A 16282-nucleotide genomic window follows, 5' to 3' on the forward strand; every position below is an offset into this window, starting at 1 on the left:
AGACTTTGTTTTAATAGTTAGAAAAAAATAACACGCAATGTTTGATGACAGAGTCTATGTACCCCTTGCATAAATTAATCTTTACCTTAACACTTCATTTCACGCAACTACTAAACAACTGACATTTTATTCATTTTTTTAATCAGGCTTTACTAACACTAAGATCTAAAGATGCATCACAGAACAATGGAAAAAACTTTAATGAAGTGGCACTCAAATGAACAGTATGGATAAACACATTGACATGTGGGCATTGCCCACTTTGCTTTGGCACACAAGGTGGCTGCCAGACCTTGTTAACCAAAGCATTAGTGTCAGCTCTCTCACAGGACCCCACTTTGGATTGCACTTTCGGGGTTTTGTCTGATAAGAGTGACCCATCACAGGCCTGTTATTCAACATTTAGTCACAGAACAAAAGGCAGTAACACAACGATAGTCAACCTTGATGGGCAAAACTCTGCACCAGCTGTCAACCAAAAGGTTGAGCTTACAGTACGTGCACCCAAGAAACTAGTGGCAAAACGTCATGGCAAGCGCTAGATCTGTGCTCCCGGCCTGGCTGTAGCTTCTGCTCCATAGCAGGACACTTATTGCCCAGCGTGTGGCTGTAACAAAGGGCTGCCAACAAAGGAAGACCATCTGTATTGGAGTTGGATGAGGGTGCCACAAGTCCAGTAAAGCAAGGTGACCAAGCAGGAGAACCTAATGTAAAGCAATGCATTTGTCTTGCTAAAGATAGCTGCCAACTAATCCCCAAAGCAGACAATTTTATACTAGCTAAAGAGGACCTCTGTGAAGCATTGATGACCAACTGTAATACCATGGAAAAACACAAGATCTGACCAAAGCAAAGAAGGAAAAGAGCATCGAAAGAAAGAAAGAAAGAAAGAAAGAAAGAAAGAAAAAGAAAGAAAGAAAGACCTGCTGAATATCCAGAGTCAGATGACCCAGAAGGATTGGGACAAAGCATCACCTGCAGTTGGACTCAATAGGAACCAAAGTGCAAGTATGGCGACGTTGATTGTAACGTAGTAGTTGGGATGAAGCCAGCTAATGTAGTGTACTCTAGTGGAACGGTGAAGCAATGACCCGTGTGGAGGGGGAGTTTGTAGCGGTTATGAGTTTCTCATCTTAAATTCTGTAGGAAGGTTCAGAGCAGCATCTCACACACACACACACACTCTGAGGACCTGTATGTCGGGAGTCAATCCGTGTAGACTAGCTGTGAAGAACTCAAAGCTGCCATCACAATGCAGGAGCTAGAAACTTTGAAAACAAGCTACAGTTGTGCTTGAAAGTTTGTGAACCCTTTAGAATTTTCTATATTTCTACATAGATATGACCTAAAACATCATCAGAGTTTCACTCAAGTCCTAAACGTAGATAAAGAGAAACCAGTTAAACAAATGAGACAAAAAATATTATACTTGGTCATTTATTTATTGAGGAAAATAATCGAATATTCCATATTTGTGAGTGGCAAAAGTATGTGACCCTCTAGGATTAGCAGTTAGTTTGAAGGTGAAAGTCGAGTCCGGTGTTTTCAGTCAATGGGATGACAATCAGGTGTGAGTGGGCACCCTGTGTTATTTAAAGAACAGGGATCTATCAAAGTCTGCTCTTCACAACACGTTTGTGGAAGTGTATCATGGCACGAACAAAGGAGATTTCTGAGGACCTCACAAAAAGAGTTGTTGATGCTCATCAGGCTGGAAAAGGTTACAAAACCATCTCTAAAGAGTTTGGACTCCACCAATCCACAGTCAGACAGATTGTGTACAAATGGAGGAAATTCAAGACCATTGTTACCCTCCCCAGGAGTGGTTGACCAACAAAGATCACTCCAAGAGCAAGGCGTGTAATAGTCGGCAAGGTCACAAAGGACCCCAGAGTAACTTCTAAGCAACTGAAGGCCTCTCTCACATTGGCTAATGTTCATGTTCATGAGTCCACCATCAGGAGAACACTGAACAACAATGGTGTGCATGGCAGGGTTGCAAGGAGAAAGCCACCGCTCTCCAAAAAAAACATTGCTGCTCATCTGCAGTTTGCTAAAGATCATGTGGACAAACCAGTAGGCTATTGGAAGAAGGTTTTGTGGACGGATGAGACCAAAATAGAACTTTTTGGTTGAAATGAAAAGCGTTATGTTTGGAGAAAGGAAAACACTGCATTCCAGCATGAGAACCTTATCCCATCTGTGAAACGTGGTGGCCTGTTTTGCTGCATCTGGGCCAGGACAGCTTGTCTTCATTGATGGAACAATGAATTCTGAATTATATCAGAGAATTCTAAAGGAAAATGTCTAGACATCTGTCCATGAACTGAATCTCAAGAGAAGGTGGGTCACGCAGCAAGACAACGACCCTAAGCACACAAGTCGTTCTACCAAAGAATGGTTAAAGAAGAATAAAGTTAATGTTTTGGAATGGCCAAGTCAAAGTCCTGACCTTAATCCAATCGAAATGTTGTGGAAAGACCTGAAGTGAGCAGTTAATGTGAGGAAACCCACCAACATCCCAGAGTTGAAGCTGTTCTGTACGGAGGAATGGGAGAAAATTCAGGACTGATCAACAGTTACCAGAAACGTTTAGTTGCAGTTATTGCTGCAAAGGGGGGTCACACCAGATACTAAAAGCAAAGGTTCACATACTTTTGCCACTCACAAATATGTAATATTCGATCATTTTCCTTAATAAATAAATGACCAAGTATAATATTTTTGTCTCGTTTGTTTAACTGGTTTCTCTTTATCTACTTTTAGGACTTGACTGAAAATCTGATGATGTTTAGGTCGTATTTATGCAGAAATATAGAAAATTCTAAAGGGTTCACAAACTTTCAAGCACAACTGTAAGAACGTAATCCACCTAAATGGCTGAAACACCAGAATTCAGATCAGAACATTTTAAAGGATGTTTCCTGGTAATTCTTGAGCTGAGAATGACACAATCAGAATTCATAAGTTATGTGCCTTTCTCCAGAGGTGAGACAACAGTCAGACTATGCTAGCATACATTTATGTCTTGTGTAGTCTGTTATTGGTCTTGTCTGTATACTTGTGTATATTCATCCTTTATTATCCTTATGTTACGAAGAAATTATATTATTTGATTTATTGCAGTAAACATGTTTGGGTTATTTTTTGACATTTACATTCAAAGCACAAACACCGAAAGTGAATGTTATTTAACGTGAACTTTCACCGATTTATTTGTTCATAGACTATACAGATCTGTTCATCCCAGGCAGCAGGTGAAAAGCGAGATGCCACACACGTTCCACAGTAGGCTGTGTTAAAGATGTGCTACAGGTAAACTGAAAGGGTTTTCTTGTTTGAAAAAGACAACTGACTCAGCAAGCATCAGGACCACACGCACGTTATTCTCAGGTCTACCAACTTCACAGCCTAGAACTGCAGTTTCTGCCAGTGCCGCTTAGTGTGATCTCGGAGTTGAAGTTCCTGCTCAAATATGTGGGCAGGACATTTTGGGGATGTGGGTGTGGTCAAATGTTTAACTCAGCCCAGACTTTGGACACTGCCAGGAGCAGCTCAAAAATTAAATATATTCTAACTGGCACCCTCCTTCTGGTCACCTTGGCGTGCAGGTGCCACTTGAATGTACACTGGGCATGAAGAGGCTCAATGCAACAGGAAAACAGCAATTCCACTAGGAATGACTTTTAAAATGACCTCAAGTAAAAGGGGGGCTTAGCCAGTGTTTTAAGTGCCTGCTAACCAGATGACACAGGTGACATTGTACCACAAAATGACATTCATGCACTCATTTAATGCCCAGTTTTGGAGTTGCTGGGAGCTGCAGTCTATTCCAACAGAACTGGGTGCAAACTATGAAGGAGCCCTGGACAAGCAGCCAGTCCATCACAGGACTCACTCGCCCACAGCCCAAAACTGCTAATCTTTGGGATGTAAGGGGGGCACCAGAGAACCTGGAGGAGGGTCTCACCATGGACACACACCATCCCAAGACTAAGCATCAAGCTGCCCTCTTCAGCTTTTCCCTCATAAGGCTCCTATTGTGACAGTCATCTTTAGGCCTGTTGGGGGTCCTGCCATGGTTAGTGCTTGTAGCGATTCTGACATTGAACAAACTGCAGGAGTTGGCACACTTTGCATTACCTTCTACTCTGCCTGGCGCCTCAGGGTCACATTTACACAGTCCAAGCAGAAGCTTTCTTGCATGTCTTGATTTCTAGTTTTTCTTTACAAAGAGAGCTATTGAGATATGGATGTGGTGGGCCGCAGGACTCTGGGGACATTCAAAACTCAGCTTGATGTTGATGTTTGGAGGAATTAGGCAGACCGGAATGACAAGCCTTGTTGGGCTGAATGGCCCATTCTCGTCAAATGTTTTTCTAACGTTCTTTGGATCAGATGCCCAAGGCCTTGGATAACAAACAGACAAACTCTTTGCTGTTGTGCTACTTACTTAAGGAAGATCTTTTTAGGCAGTAAAGACATTTCTGACTTTATTTTCTGATTTTGTTTTAGTATGTTGGGTCATGACAGTTGGGTTCCTTACTTTCAATTTTAAACCTGCAGTGTCATTGACTGTGTTTCACCCCTGGCATCTTCATCTCCTGGTCCCTTACCAAATCATTCCATGTCCACTTCTTGCTCACAATAGTATCTCACTCATAAAATGCAAAGCCATGCAACGTCTACCTAAAGTTTAAAACGTGTTACCTTGTATGACACCCAGTTCTCCATACATGCGCAGCCGTGAATCCCTGAGTTCTATCCATTTAGCCATTTCCTGAACCTGCTTGGCTTCATCTGTCCAAGTCCTCAGCAGCCAGTTCTGCCCCAGTGAGACTGTGTTTTGACTTATGTAGGCCAACATGGTGAGAGTCACCCAGAAGGTGCCAAACGAGTTCAGGTACTTCAAGATGACGGAGCCTTTAACCTGAAAATAAGGACCAAGCAGATTTAATGGTGAGTGGAACTGGCAAGAAAAACACTGAAGGAAACTTCTGGAAGGCTAAAATAAGAAGACAGTAAGAAAATAAACCTGCATACCCATGTGCCTTACACCTATCATACCGTGTTTCCCCGAATATAAGACCTACTCCGAAAATAAGCCCTAGTCAAGATCGTCAGCTGAAAAGTAAGGTGCCTAAGGCCAGGTTTATACTTCACGTGATGTGACAAGTGTGCCCAAAACATCCATTAAATTCCGAGGACATCTTGCCACAATATCTCTGTACAGGATGTTTAATGATTACATCCATCAATTCCAGGATGCGCACATTCCAGCAATCATCATACGCAAGGCAGAAACAAAATCCCTGGACCGAGCATCAGCTCATCGCAAGGTGAACACAAGCACACAGAGATACACTGGCGTCATTGTAGCTTCACCAAGTCCTCAAACCTTCATGTCTTTGGATGGAAAACTGAGCCCACTGTGGAAACCCACCAGGAAAAACATGCAAACTCCAGGCAGGGATCACAAGGGACGTGACTCCCTGCGAGACAGCAGCGCTACCGCTCTGCCACCATGCCATCCCATATGTGTAACTGTTAACAGTATTCATTATTTAAACAAAGTTAACGATTTATCTGTAAATGTAACATACATATTTTAACGCACTTCATCATGAAAGTGACATCAAGTATACAGTCCTATGAAAAAGTTTGTGACCCCTCTCAGCCTGCATAATAACTGACTCTCCTTTCAACAATAAAGATAACAGTGGTCTGTCTGTCATTTCCTAGGAACATCTCAGTACTGCGCTGTTTTCTGAACAAAGATTTTTAGTGACGCAGTATTTAGTTGTATGACATTAAATTAAATGTGAAAAACTGGCTGTGCACAAATGTGGGTCCCCTTGTCATTGTGCTGATTTGAATGCCTGTCACTGCTCAGTGCTGATTGGTTGGATGAGCTCGTTAAGCCTTGAACTTCATAGACAGGTGTGTCCCATCATGAGATATAAAGGGATTTAAGGTGGTCAATTACAAGTTGGGCTTCCTTCCCTTTGACTCTCCTCTGAAGAGTGACAGCATGGGATCATCAAAGCAACTCTCCAAAGATCTGAAAACAAAGATTGTTGAGTCTCCTGGTTTAGGGGAAGGCTACAAAAAGCCATCTCAGAGGTTTAAACTGTCAGTTTCAACTGTAAGGGATGGCATCAGGAAATGGAAGGCCACAGGCACAGTTGCTGTTAAACCCAGCAGGACTAGCAGGCCAAGATAAATTCAGGAGTGGCATATGAGCAGGATTGTGAGAATGGTGACAGACAACCCACAGATCACCTCCAAAGACCTGCAAGAACATCTTGCTGCAGATGGTGTATCTGTACATCGTCCTACAATTCAGCGCAATTTGCACAAAGAACATCTGTATGGCAGGGCGATGAGAAAGAAGCCCTTTCTGCACTCACGCCACAAAGAGCCACTTGTTGTATGCCAATGCTCATTTAGACAAGCCAGATTCATTTTGGAACAAAGTGCTTTGGACTGATGAGACACAAATTCAGTCATTTGGTCATAACAAAAAGCGCTTTGCATGGCAGAAGAAGAACACCGCATTCCAAGAAGAACACCTACTACCTACTGTCAAATTTGGTGAAGGTTCCATCATGCTGTGGGGCTGTGTGGCCAGTTCAGGGACTGGGGCCCTTGTTAAAGTTGAGGGTTGGATGAATTCAACCCAATATCAACAAATTCTTCAGGATAATGTTCAAGCATCAGTCACAAAGTTGAAGTTACTTATGCAGGGGTTGGATATTCCAACAAGACAATGACCCAAAACACAGTTGGAAATCTACAAAGCCGTTCATGCAGAGGGAGAAGTAATGTTCTGGAATGGCCGTCACAGTCCCCTGACTTGAATATCATCGAAAATCTAGGGGATGATTTGAAGGAGGCTGTCCATCAAATTGAACTGAACTGGAGAGATTTTGTAAGAAGAATGGTCAACAATACCTCCATCCAGAATCAGACGCTCATCAGAGGCTATAGAACAGCGTCTAGAGGCTGCGTCGAGCAACAGAAACAAACATGTCTACAGCACTGAAGGTCCCCAAGAGTACTGTACAATGACCTCCATAACTGCTTAAATGGAAGAAGTGAGGAACACCATGACTCCTCCTAGAGCTGGCTTCCCAGTCAAACTGAGCAGTTAGGGGAGAAGAACCTTGGAAAGAGAGGGGTGACCAGAAAACCAAAGGTCATCCTGCTTGAGCTCCAGACAAGCTCTAGTGGGGATGGGAGAAACTTCAAGAAGGTCACCCATCACTGCATCACTCCACTAATGTGGGTTTTATGGCAGAGTGGCCAGACAGCAGATGAAAGCCTGCTTGGAGTTTGCAAAAAGGCATCTGAAGGGCTCTTAGGCTGTGAGAAATAAGATTATCTGGTCTGTGGACACTAAGATTGATCTCTTTGACCTCAGTTCTAAGTGGCACATTTAAAGAAACCCAAGCACTGCTCAACATTTGAGTAATGCCATTCAAACTTTGAAGCATGGCTGGCAATGTGAGCATCGGGAATTGGGAGACTAGACAGGAATTAGGGAACGCTGAACGGAGCAAAGTGCAGAGATATCCTTAATGAAAACCTGCTCGGAGCACACTGGACTACAGACTTGGCCAAAGGTTTACCTTTCAACAGGACAATGACTCTGAGCAGAAAGCAAAGACAAGACAGGAGTGACTTATGGTCAAGTCTGAGAATGTCCCTGCGCGACTCAGCCAGTGCCAAGACTTGAACCTGAACAAACATCTCTGGAGAGACCTAAAAACAGCTGTCCACCAACGGTCTCTATCCAGCCTGGCAGAGCCTGAGAGGGTCTGCAGGGTACATTGGCAGAAAATCCACAAATCCTGGTGGGCCTAGCTTGTCGCGTCAGATCCAAGAAGACTCCAAGCTGGAATCACTGCCAAAGTACTCAGTAAAAGGTCTGAATATTTGTGTGAAGAAGGTGAAAGGTCTGAAGGCTCTGCAATTATTTGTTATTTATATGTGTGCCCAATGTAAGAGTCTGGTTCAGCTTGTGCGCTCCCCACTGGTTTTTCAAACCAATACAGAATTACAAGAAAGTTGTTGAAGGTTGTGAGGTCACTGTTCACAAGGTAAGAGCTACGTTCCACATGATCCAAGCTTACAGGCTGCCAAAAGTTTCCTGACATGTCACAAATATATGTGTGGTGTAGCTTGAGCTCGTCAGGTTTGAGAGGTCAAGCGAGCTGATTAAGAACTTCGGTTCCATCTGACCAATCAGGAACCGACTCAATGTTTTTACATTTTTACAAGTAGGGCTGCAAAAGTTTGTGGGCAGAGAGGAAGAAAGATACGCTGGTCGAGACAGGTGATGAAAACCATTGGCTCTATAAGATTTCTTCTGAGAATTATCATGGTTAGGCAATCAAAGAAGAAATCCTGAGGACCACTGCTCAATGGCTACAAATTCATGGTAGCGCTGCATGTTTGTACCGTTTGTTAAGTATTATGGTCATGTGCTATTTGAGTACACTGATGATGTATGTGCTTTTGGGTAGAAATTATATGGATGGAGCTCGGGCCGTAATCTCACATCTCCTCTCAGTTCTGCTTTATAATTGGACACACAGTAGGTTTTCTTTTCTCTCTGTGACTGTGACTGTGCATCTGGCCCTTCAGAAATTCTCCAACACACGACTCACGAAACTTTGGGTGAAGCTTTAATTCCATGGAACTGATTATTAAAATGTGTACTTAATAAACTATGTTCTTCTCTTGGAATGTGACATTCATGGAGATCTCCTGAGCTGTGTTAGAGATGTCAGGGTCCATTTGGCACCAGGTATAGGCCTAACATTTAATAAGGTGAACAGCCAACCTGTATAAAGTTAGGCAGCCTGGTTTAAACAACATGGCAGAAATCACTAGTGACAAGAAGGTCGCCCCACAGACCAGATCTTAATTTTTAACTCACACTTCCAGTTGCAACTTCTTCTTTCTTCATTAGGAGTCGCCCTTTGTTCTCTTGGGATGACCTGCAAGTAAACAGATTTGAAAGTGCAGCTCAGAGCGTGGCTGTCACTTGATGCTGTGTTTAGGGCACAGTGAGACTCCCAAGGGACATCGAGTCATTAAGCCAAGCAGTCAGTAAAGTGAAGAAGGAATGAAACATGAAGGTCTACAGTTTAAAGCCCACTAAAGAAGCTGCACATTGGGAAGATCCAGTGGTTTGGGATCAGAGCAGGGAGAGCTACTGTACGTATTGTGGACTCTATCAAAGAATCAACATCAAGCATAACCTTACGCTTTCTCCAGAGACGCTGGGTTTTCTTTCTTTTGCACAGCAGTGCATGTGATGTTCTACATTGTGGTGTACAAGTTTGGTGCTCCAGGGGTTACTTTTGTATAATGATTAATTTAATTAAATGATGTTTTCTTGTTGCTGACATCATTTAGCGTTTCATTTTTGAGGTCACTGCAGCGCCATTTTACACGTTTAACAGGCAACTGGAACAGACAACAAAAACAAAAGCATACGGCATAATGTGCTTTGACTTTCTGAAAGCCTTTGACTCAGTCGTCCAACTCCAAAGATACATTCTGAAAGTAGAAGATGCAGAATCGACAAAACTCAAACCTCGAGTTGGTCAATGGGCAGGAGAAGAGGAGACTGGAGTGAGGGGTCATCAGTGAGGGGGCCGTTACTTTTTCTAAATTATGACATTGGTTCCGGTGTAGTGAGTAAACTTGTGAAATTCACAGATGACACTAAAATTCTGAAAATGTATGATGATGTATTTCAGAGTAAAGTCCTTCTGCATGTTCTTTGATGACTTTAATATTTCTGGCTTGTTGTTTTAGTTTTGATTTGATGTCCTGTCATTTGTGACCCTTGCATTGTCCTTTGCCTGTGTATTTCGCTGCTTCCGTCTCCTGGTCTTTTCATAAACTGTGTTTTCTCTGCCTTCATTCCACTTATGGCAGAACATCATGACTCAGCAGTTTGTTCCTGACTCCCATGAAGCCCATGGTTCATTTGTACAGTAATTAATTAAAAAGTGTGTGTTAATCAGAACACTTGGTCAAACGGTAATGTAATGTGCTCAAGTCTGCTAAATCTCCTAGGGTCAGATACAAGTTCACTACACATAATGTCTCAACATCAATGAGCAGGCAGGCACAACATGGCATCTTCACCGACTCTGGTCATGTCGCAAGTCCTACTTACCCTATTGATACTTTTCCATGTTTGACATTAGTCTCGTCTTTCTTGTGCATTTCTGTTAAAGACAAGACAAACATTTAAATGTCAGTGTTTCTTAATTATCAGTTTTCAAAGCAGTAAGGGAACATAACTCGTTATTATCCATGGAGAGTAAATGAGGCAACTAAAGACTTGTGTTGAAGATTCACTCCTAATTAAGCAAAAAAATCAAATCAAATCAAAGGAGTACAGCTTTCAGATGAGTAAAACGCAACTTCCAGAGACGGTGGCACATGTTGTTTAAGCCACTTTTATAAAATGGGGACCTTTACACCTCCTTTCGCAAGAAGACTCACCTTCAGCCTCAGGCCTGCTCTTCTCCTCGGGTTTACTGCAATACTTTTCAAGAAAGTCGGCAAACCTCTGCTTATCAGACAGCAGCTTCTCATAGGAGCCCATTTCAATAATTCTGCCCTCATCCATAACTAGTATTTGATCAGCTAAAGGCAGCACTACGGTACTGTTAGTCACAAGAACACGGGTCTGAAAAAGAACAAAAAAAAAATAATAATAGTAACAATAGTTTAATTATTGGGCGCCGTTCTGAAAGCTCCTTACAATTCTTTGTTAGTTGTGGTAATTATACTTCAGAGACCCCTGATATTCTACATGGTGTTTCACAAGACTCTATCCTGGGTCCGCTGCTCTTTTCGATTTACATGCTTCCGTTAGGTCAGATTATCTTGGGGCGTAATGTGAACTACCACAGCTATGCTGATGACACACAGCTGTATTTATCAATAGCACCTGATGACCCCGATTCTCTTCATTCACTAACACAATGTCTTACTTGTGTTTCTGAATGGATGAATAGTAACTTTCTCAAGTTAAATAAAGAGAAAACTGAAATTTTAGTGATTGGCAAAAATGGATATAATAAGGCTATTAGAAATAAACTGGATACATTAGGATTAAAAGTCAAGACGGAGGTAAAAAGCTTAGGGGTAACTGTTGACTGTAACCTGAATTTTAAATCGCATATTAGTCAGATCACTAGGACAGCATTTTTTCACTTAAGAAATATAGCAAATGAGACCTCTTATAACATTGAAAGATGCTGAGAAATTAGTTCACGTGTTTGTTTTCAGTCGACTAGATTACTGTAACGCACTCCTCTCAGGACCACCCAAAAAAGACATAAATCGTTTGCAACAAGTGCAGAATGCAGCTGCTAGAATCCTAACTAGGAAAAGAAAATCCGAGCACATCTCTCCATTTTTGTTGTCACTACACTGGTTACCTGTGTCATTCAGGATTGACTTTAAAATTCTGCTTATGGTTTATAAAGCCTTAAATAATCTCGCTCCATCTTATATATCAGAATGTCTGACACCTTATATTCCAAATCGTAACGTCAGATCCTCAAATGAGTGTCTGCTTAGAATTCCAAGAGCAAAACTTAAAAGAAGTGGTGAGGTGGCCTTCTGCTGTTACGCACCTAAAATCTGGAATAGCCTGCCAATAGGAATTCACCAGGCTAATACAGTGGAGCACTTTAAAACACTGCTGAAAACACATTACTTTAACATGGCCTTCTCATAACTTCATTTTAGTTTAATCCTGAGGCTCTGTATATTCAATTAATTATCATAACTATTCATGGTGGCTCTGTAATCCGCACTAACCCCTACTCTCTCTTCTGTTTCTTTTCCCGGTTTTCTGTGGTGGCGACCTGCACCACCACCACCTAATCAAAGCTCCACGATTTCCCTACATTGATGGATTAAAGGCCAGAAGTCCAAATGACCGTCATCATCAAGTCCTTCCATGAGAACCCTAAATACAAAGAGGACTGTTCATTTATGTTAGGTAGAATGTCTAGATGGGGCTGGTCAGGTGGTCTCGTGGTCTCGGACCCTCTGCAGAGTTTTTTTTTTTTTGTTTGTTTTTTCTGTCCTCCCTGGTCATTGGACCTTACTCTTATTCTATGTTAATTAGTGTTCTCTTATTTTAATTCTTACTTTGTCTTTTTTCTCTTTCTTCATCATGTAAAGCACTCTGAGCTACATTATTTGTATGAAAACGTGCTATAGAAATAAATGTTGTTGTTGTTACAAAGACTTAAAAATAAAATCAACAGCAAAACAGCAAGAAAGAAGTGACAAACTTACAACAAATTCATGAACAAATAATAAAATCACATTTGATACGCCAGTTTGAAGAAGGTGTGTTTTAAGAATAGTTTTACATTTTCTTATTGAATCGAGCTGACGAATATGAGCAGGGAGAGAATTCCAGAGCGCTGTAAAGATGAAGATGACAATCTGAGAGTGTGAGAAGGGGTGTAAAGTGTGTAAAAGATCACTAAGATAGAGAGCTTTACATGTCAAGAGCATTATTTTATATTGTGTACAGTAGAAGGCAGGGAGCCAACGAAGATGGAAAAGAATCCATGTAATATGTTTAGTGGACTTAGAACAGGCGAGTACACGAGCAGCAGAATTCTGTATAACTTGAAAATGATGGATACATTTTTAGGGATGCCAGACAAAATGGCATGTCATCTAAGACATTAATTAAAACCAAACTGGACAAAGTCTTGAAATATTTAGAAAAAAAACCGAAACTAGAAACTTTATTTATATGCAATGAAAAAGAAAGAGAAAGAAAGGCTACTTACCCAGAATGACACCCAGACCTGGGAGAAGATACAGTATTTGTAAATGTATTGTTTATCAAAATTGGAGAATTGTGAGCCTTAGCAAGTACAGATTTCATACCATCAAGGAGTACTTCTATTTTATTATTGTTTAACCAAAGAAAATTAGGCATCATCCATAACTTTATGTCCTGTAGACAAGCAGTAAGAATATTAGGAGGAAGAAGAGTGCTGGATTCAGTGGATAAATAAAGCTGTGCGTCATCAGCACAACAGTGAAACTGAACACCATGATGCTGAAATGTATCACCTTTAGGAAAACTGTAAATAAGGAAAAGAACTGGCCACAACACCGAGCCCTGTGCTACTCACTGTGTAACCACTGTACCCTCTGACCTAAAGCCCTTCACCTGAACAATCTGCCTTCTATCTGTCTGTAAGATAAGAGGAAAACCATCGATACACAAGGCCACAAACTCCAAAACGAGCTAAACGTTCCAAGCATATCTGATGGATAGAGTATCAAATGCAGAACTGAGATCCACAAGTACACAGATTGTTAAAAGTCCCACGTCTGCTGACCAGAGAAGATCATTTGTACTTTTGACCAATGCAGATTCAGTGCTATGTTTCAAACGAATGCCAGATTGAAACTGTTCAAACAGGTTATTTTTTTGAAAGTCTTTTCAAAAGTTTTTGTTATAAATGGAAGTAGAAATAGGGCGACAATTACAAACATCTTCAGGGTCTAAATCAGGCTTATTCAGAAGTGGTGTAACTGAAGCCATCTTTAATGAAGGAGGAACCATGCCAATGACACGGGAAGAGTTAATTATCAAAGGCTAAATACTTGGCAAGCAGAACTTCATGAGACCAGTAGTTATTGGAATTAGTAGAGGAATTGAGTTTTGTTATAAGCTCCGAAATATCATTTTCAGTTGGTAGACTTTAAATACTTGGGATCAACAGTACAGAGTAACGGGGATTGTGGAAGAGAAGTGAAGAAGAGAGTGCAGGCAGGGTGGAGTGGGTGGAGAAGAGTGTCAGGAGTGATTTGTGACAGACGGGTATCAGCAAGAGTGAAAGGGAAGGTCTACAGGACGGTAGTGAGACCAACTATGGTGTATGGGCAGGAGACGGTGGCACAGGAGACAGAGCTAGAGGTGGCAGAGTTAAAGATGCTAAGATTGATATTGAGTGTGACGAGGATGGACAGGATTAGAAATGAGGACATTAGAGGGTCAGCTCAAGTTGGACGGTTGGAGAGACTGCATTGGTTTGGACATTTGCAGAGGAGAGATGCTGGGTATATTGGGACAAGGATGCTAAGGACAGAACTGATAGGATAGAGGAAAAGAGGAAGGTCTAAGAGAAGGTTTATGGATGTGCTGAGAGAGGACATGCAGGTGATGGGTGTGATAGAACAAGATGTAGAGGACAGAAAGATATGGAAGAAGATGATTTGCTGTGGCAACCCATAACGGGAGCGGCCAAAAGAAGAAAAAGACTGAATTCTGAGAATAAGGTATTTGGTAAGGGAACAGGGGTCACAGTAGAAAGCATTTCATTTTCTGCGAGGATAAGAGAAGCAAGTTGCTGGCAAGTCTCGCTGATCTTAGAACTGAAGAAGCCCAACAAGTCACAGTAATGTTTAGCAGTGAAGTTCAAGTGGGCGACATTTTCTGGTGGTGCAATTAGCCTGTAGAGGACAGAGCTCTAGCATTACTCCCTCATAATGTTAGAATGACACAGTCTTCACAGCAGGTCGAGCATGTTTGTAGCGTAACACACGATCTACAGACATTCAGCAATGGACAACAGACGGTTAAACAGACGGTCCAGAGCTCAGATATAAGCCAGGGAGCAGTACGAGTAAATGAAAGAGTCCATGTTTTTAAAGGAGCCAACATACTGAGAGCAGAAGACAGAAGAGCATTATAATGATCCATTAATATTTGATGGAGTGGCAGTAAGGGCTTAAACAGGCTGTAGGTTAAGTGAACCAATAGAATTCTCAGGATTTACATTAGGAAATGTGACGACCTGCTGAGCCTCTGATTTGCTAAGAGGTAGGCTAAGGTCAAACATAATCGCTTTATGATCCAAATAGATGGGAGACTACGGGGTACGACACCAGAGCAGCAGATATTTATAACGGGGCTGATCATTTCTGAAAGGGCTGTATGAGGGATTGCACAGTCACTTGACTCCTGGCACAGGAGAAGGAATAAAGTAGTCAAGATATACTCAATCAGTCCATCCCAATCCATTATTTACTTTATATTCAGTTACACGATATTTTTAATCACGTTTTTCAAATGAGCACCATTAATACAAGGGGGGGGCCCACAAATAACCGGAATTTTGTTGTTGTTAGGTTGGTACTTGTAGTACGTGGTTGGGCCGCTAGGGCGATCTAGTTACGCTTGTGTTCAGTGAATTTTTTTGTAAAAGTAGGTTGCGCAACAGTGTGAGAAGGAAACGCCCTGATTTGTGGGAGTCGGGCGACTGGTTCTTTCATCATGACAACGCTCCATCTCACACTGCTCTCAGCATTCACCAATTTTTGGCAAGAAACGGTATGACAACCCTGAACCACCCACCCTACTCACCGGATTTAGCTCCGTGTGATTTCTTTTTGTTCCCTCGGATGAAAAAAGACTTGAAAGGAAGGCGTTTTGCTGACGTCGAAGAAGTAAAACAAGAAACGACCAGAGCATTAATGGGCATTACTTCAGATGAATTTAAAAAATGTTTCGAACAATGGAACAAACGGTTAGATAAGTGTATTTCTGCCAATGGAGAGTACTTTGAAGGAGACTAATTGTAGTTTGTACAGAAAATTAAATTAAACACGTTTTAAAAATATTTCCGGTTATTTTTGGGTCCCCCCCCCTCGTACATTCCTATAAAAGTGACTACAGATTTTCATTTTTCATTTCATTTCATAATTTTATTTAACAATTAAATAAACTGAGTAAAACAAGGTTGACCCGCATAACTAAATTATTCCTAAAAATAAATACACTATTTGTATTTTATACACATAATAAACCTTAATGAAGAATTCAGATAACAAAACGGTCTGAAATGTTTAACGCTGCTGTCTGACCTCGTGCTGAATGACCGAAGTCCGCTCTGCAGCCTGTCTCGCCGTTTTCATATTTTCTGGGGTCTTTGCAGTTCTTGATGGCCCAACAAACACATCCTGCCACTATCAGTAAACGGCGATATAAAGACCCACTTTTAAGTAGTCGCAGGAGGAATTCGCTCTTTCCAAGGCATGTTAACGTAATGCAAAATCTTCTTTACAATACAATATAATACAATGTATTGTTGTGTAGCCCAAAATCACACAAGAAGTGGCGCAGTGGGCTTTAACAGGCCCTGCCTCTTGATGGCCCCCCAGCCTTGACTCTCTAAGAAGAAAGGAAAAACTCCCAAAAAAA

At 41.6% G+C, this 16282-nt stretch overlaps 1 protein-coding gene across 1 annotated transcript in view; it reads right to left on the reverse strand.

The window, feature by feature from the left end:
- LOC114641454 (multidrug resistance-associated protein 1-like) overlaps positions 1 to 16282 on the reverse strand; it is a 164176-nt gene that overhangs the window by 47465 nt on the left and 100429 nt on the right. The window contains exons 16-19 of the mRNA XM_028790484.2: positions 10531 to 10717; positions 10199 to 10250; positions 8945 to 9005; positions 4711 to 4930 (exon numbers count right to left, since the gene is read on the reverse strand). Of these exons, the coding sequence (XP_028646317.2) occupies positions 4711 to 4930; positions 8945 to 9005; positions 10199 to 10250; positions 10531 to 10717 (520 nt within the window). The remainder of the gene's footprint in view (positions 1 to 4710; positions 4931 to 8944; positions 9006 to 10198; positions 10251 to 10530; positions 10718 to 16282) is intronic.

Source organism: Erpetoichthys calabaricus, chromosome 4, assembly GCF_900747795.2.
Source record: "Erpetoichthys calabaricus chromosome 4, fErpCal1.3, whole genome shotgun sequence".
NCBI lineage: Eukaryota > Metazoa > Chordata > Cladistia > Polypteriformes > Polypteridae > Erpetoichthys > Erpetoichthys calabaricus.